This window comes from Austrofundulus limnaeus, unplaced genomic scaffold (genome assembly GCF_001266775.1).
Source record: "Austrofundulus limnaeus strain Quisiro unplaced genomic scaffold, Austrofundulus_limnaeus-1.0 Scaffold943, whole genome shotgun sequence".
Taxonomy (NCBI): Eukaryota; Metazoa; Chordata; class Actinopteri; order Cyprinodontiformes; family Rivulidae; genus Austrofundulus; species Austrofundulus limnaeus.
In genome coordinates, this window is record NW_013953345.1 from 108,330 (window position 1) to 111,713 (window position 3,384).

General features: G+C 36.7%; 1 protein-coding gene across 1 annotated transcript; it reads right to left on the reverse strand.

Annotated features, from left to right (window-relative positions):
* Window positions 1-520: 520 nt before the first annotated feature.
* Window positions 521-1,475, reverse strand: LOC106533420 (olfactory receptor 6N2-like). Its single transcript, XM_014029696.1, has one exon. The coding sequence runs from the start codon at window positions 1,436-1,438 to the stop codon at window positions 521-523; it is 918 nt and encodes a 305-aa protein (XP_013885150.1). The 5' UTR covers window positions 1,439-1,475.
* Between the last annotated feature and the right edge of the window lie 1,909 nt (window positions 1,476-3,384).

A 3,384-nucleotide genomic window follows, 5' to 3' on the forward strand; every position in this document is an offset into this window, starting at 1 on the left:
AAAGAACAACTCAGGTTTAGGGAGTTAATACCGCAAAATAAATTTATTCTAGTTTTCCATTTTTATTATGTTCACCAGTTTCTACAGAAAACACAGATCTCCACACCCTGACAAACATAATATGACTTGGGTTCTGTTGGGACAACAGTAAAAATCTAGAGGAACATCAGGCAAAAAACTCCTGAACTTGGAGTTGGGTGTATTATTCTGAATCTTCTGTTAGTGATGAGGACCCTGATGAGGAAAATGTGCTGCTCAGGAAAAAAGATTACAATGAAGTGAAGATTTAGCACAATCAGCGGACTTCCATAAAGAGATAGTATTTTTATTAATTTGCATTCATAATAGATGTGGATGTTTTTGTACACAGACCTGTCTAGTTTTTTTCTTATTTTATTAATCTATATGAATATCAAGATAATGGCAATAAAATGTGTTATTGTTAAAAGAAATATTTTTCATAACAATAACAACAAACTTGTAACAAACACAAAGCAAAAAATACAAAATGAATTCATCTTCACTTGACAAACAAAGTTTTGAGATGTGTATAAATTTTGGTCATTTTTAGTCCGTATATAATTGGATTGGAGAAAGGATTATATGTTATCAATTGTAGCATAATTACAAAATGTGCAATTTTGGAAATATCTGATTCCAGTCTAACTATGATCGTGTCAAATGTAACCAAACCAGAGTAATTAATTAAAACCAGCAGGTGGGGCAAACAGGTCTGTGCAGCTTTTTTCCTGACTTCTTTGCAACTTTTATAAGCAATTATAAGAATGACTGTATAAGTGAACATTATAAAGATTATAGGAAGATTGATATTAAACAGAATTACTAAACCAAATATCAACAGTGCTCTTGAACGCACACAGAAATGATAGTTTAGTAAGTTGTTGCAATAAATTCCTTTCAAAGTAAAGCTGCAGAGTTTTTGATTAGCATTCCCTATGACTGTCACAGCAAGATGACAAAACGGTATAAGCCATGATAATACAAGGAAAACACATACAGTTGTTTTTCTCATGATAGTGTGATATTGCAAAGGTTTACATATAGACACATATCTGTCAAAGGCCATGGCTGCCAGCAGTAAAAACTCTGAACAACTCAAAGAGTAGAAAACATAAACCTGGAAGAGACAAGCTGGATACGATATGACCTGTTTTTCAGATAAAACATCAATCAAAAGTTTTGGATAGACTCCTGTACTGAAAAGAACAGAGTTGATTAACAAAGCAGCAATAAAAATGTACATGGGCTCATGGAGGTTTTTGTGAATCACAATAAGACACACAATAGTAGAATTACTGCACAGTATCAAAATATATCCTATGAGCATGATGACAAAATAAACAAACCTATATTTTTCTAACTCCACATAACCATCAAGAGTAATGTATGTAACATTCATTTCAGTATTCAAGAACATCTTAAAAGTCCTTCATTGATGGAACAAAGTGCTTAAAAGCACCACAAAAGTTAAAAGCATATACAGCTGCAAGAAATAATTTGACTAGGTTTACAGTTATCCATTACTTTCAAGTGTGTGATGTGTTTATCTTTAGAAAACAGTAAGACCAAATATTTAAAATCACTTCTTTATTCACAGTAGATCTCATTATCTATTACATGTAGAGCTGTTGGCATGTCAACAACTTCATCAAGCAGACTGCCTTTTTTACCAACAGGAGATGCAGGAATGTAACTCTACACTGCCTAGTCGTGGCACAGTACCTCTTCCTGGTCATCACAACCAGTAATCTTAACTGACCTGGCTGTATAGACCTGGCTTTATTGCACCGTAAAGGCATTTTTAAAAAGGGAGTCTGGAGAGAGTGTTCCAACTATCATAGGAACACACCTCTCACCCTCCCTGGGAAAGTTTACTTTACCGCAGTGGTTCTCAATCCTGGTCCTCAAGGACTACTATAATGCATGATTTATGTTTCCCTGCTTTTTCACACTTGATTTAAATGAATGAGTGATTGTCAGGCTTCTGCAGAAATTAAAAACTTACTGAAGAGCAGGGAAACAACTATAACTATATACTCTTTTAAGAAACATCTTAAGACATTTTTATTCAGATAGGCTTTTAGTTAAGTGCTTTTTATTGTGTTTAATTGCTTTTTTTATATCTGTGATCTGTTTCATTGTTTTTAGTTATTTTTGCTTTCTGTGAAGCACTTTGTGTTTATGTCTGTGAAAGGTGCTATAGAAATAAAGTTTACTTATGCCACTTTTCCACTAGTGCCACTTAGTGTAGTGTCGTAACGGTTCGGTATGGTTCCAAGCCATTTCCATTAGGCCAGATCAATGGAACCAGCACTTTTTAGTACCTACTTCGTTGTGGTTCTAACCGTTCCCAGCTGACACCAAAATGTGACGTCAGAACACTGTCACTGATTGGCTAATTTTTGCAAATGTTCAAAATTTCAAAAGTTATTCATCAAATGTGTTTCCATCTCTCATTATGCCCATTATTTTTTATTCAAATTACCTAAACACCACCTCCACCAACCGCCCAAAATACACCCATTGGAACCGGACTGGAACATCAGTGGAAAACCAACCAGTCCGACCGGTACCTACATCGACCATTCCAACACTACACTCAGTGGCACTTATTTACTTACTTACTTATAACATGCAGAATAGTGGTCCTTGACCAGGATTGAGAACCATTGCTCTAGTGTGTTTGAAGGGATGCTCTGATCGATTGTCATACCTCAGATTCAGGAAGACCAGTGTGGCTTCTGTCCTTGATGTGAAACAGTGGATCAGATCTTTACTCTTGCACAGCTGCTAAGGGGGTTGTGTGAGTTTGCTTCCCCAGTCTTTATGTATTTTGTGAACCTGGAGAAGGCTTATGACCATGTTCCATGGCAAAAATTATCTGGCTCATCTGTGGTTTAATCTCGTCTTACGAGATCAGTTTGAGCTTTCTGATATTCGTATCATTGTGTGATCATTTGTTTCTGATGTAGGGGTCACCTCTAGTGAAATTATCAAGGAAACTGTCTTGGACTCTCAGTCCTCTGATGGGCCTGTAAGGGAGAAAAACTCTGTTTCACTTAGAACTGAATGTAGGCCACCTCAGGTCGCCTTAACCTTTTGTTGTGGAATACTTATTTTCTGTATCACCTGGACACTGTCCACTTGTTCCTGTTTCCTGAAGATAYGAACACTTGTTCATATCTTGTGATATCCTTCCGGACGTCAGCATCAAGTTGACCTATTTCCGTGTATCAGGATGGGCAGGTTCTGATTGGTTGTTCATTATCACATGACGATAGCTGACAGCATAACATTGCTTGCCCGGCCTATGACAGGGGGGCCCACATATTACAGACTTCGTGATTGTCTTCTGTTCCATGT

Bases quoted from the DNA above. Each gene is read 5' to 3' on its own strand.
- LOC106533420 (XM_014029696.1), bottom strand. From the start codon at position 1,438: ATGTTCTTGAATACTGAAATGAATGTTACATACATTACTCTTGATGGT.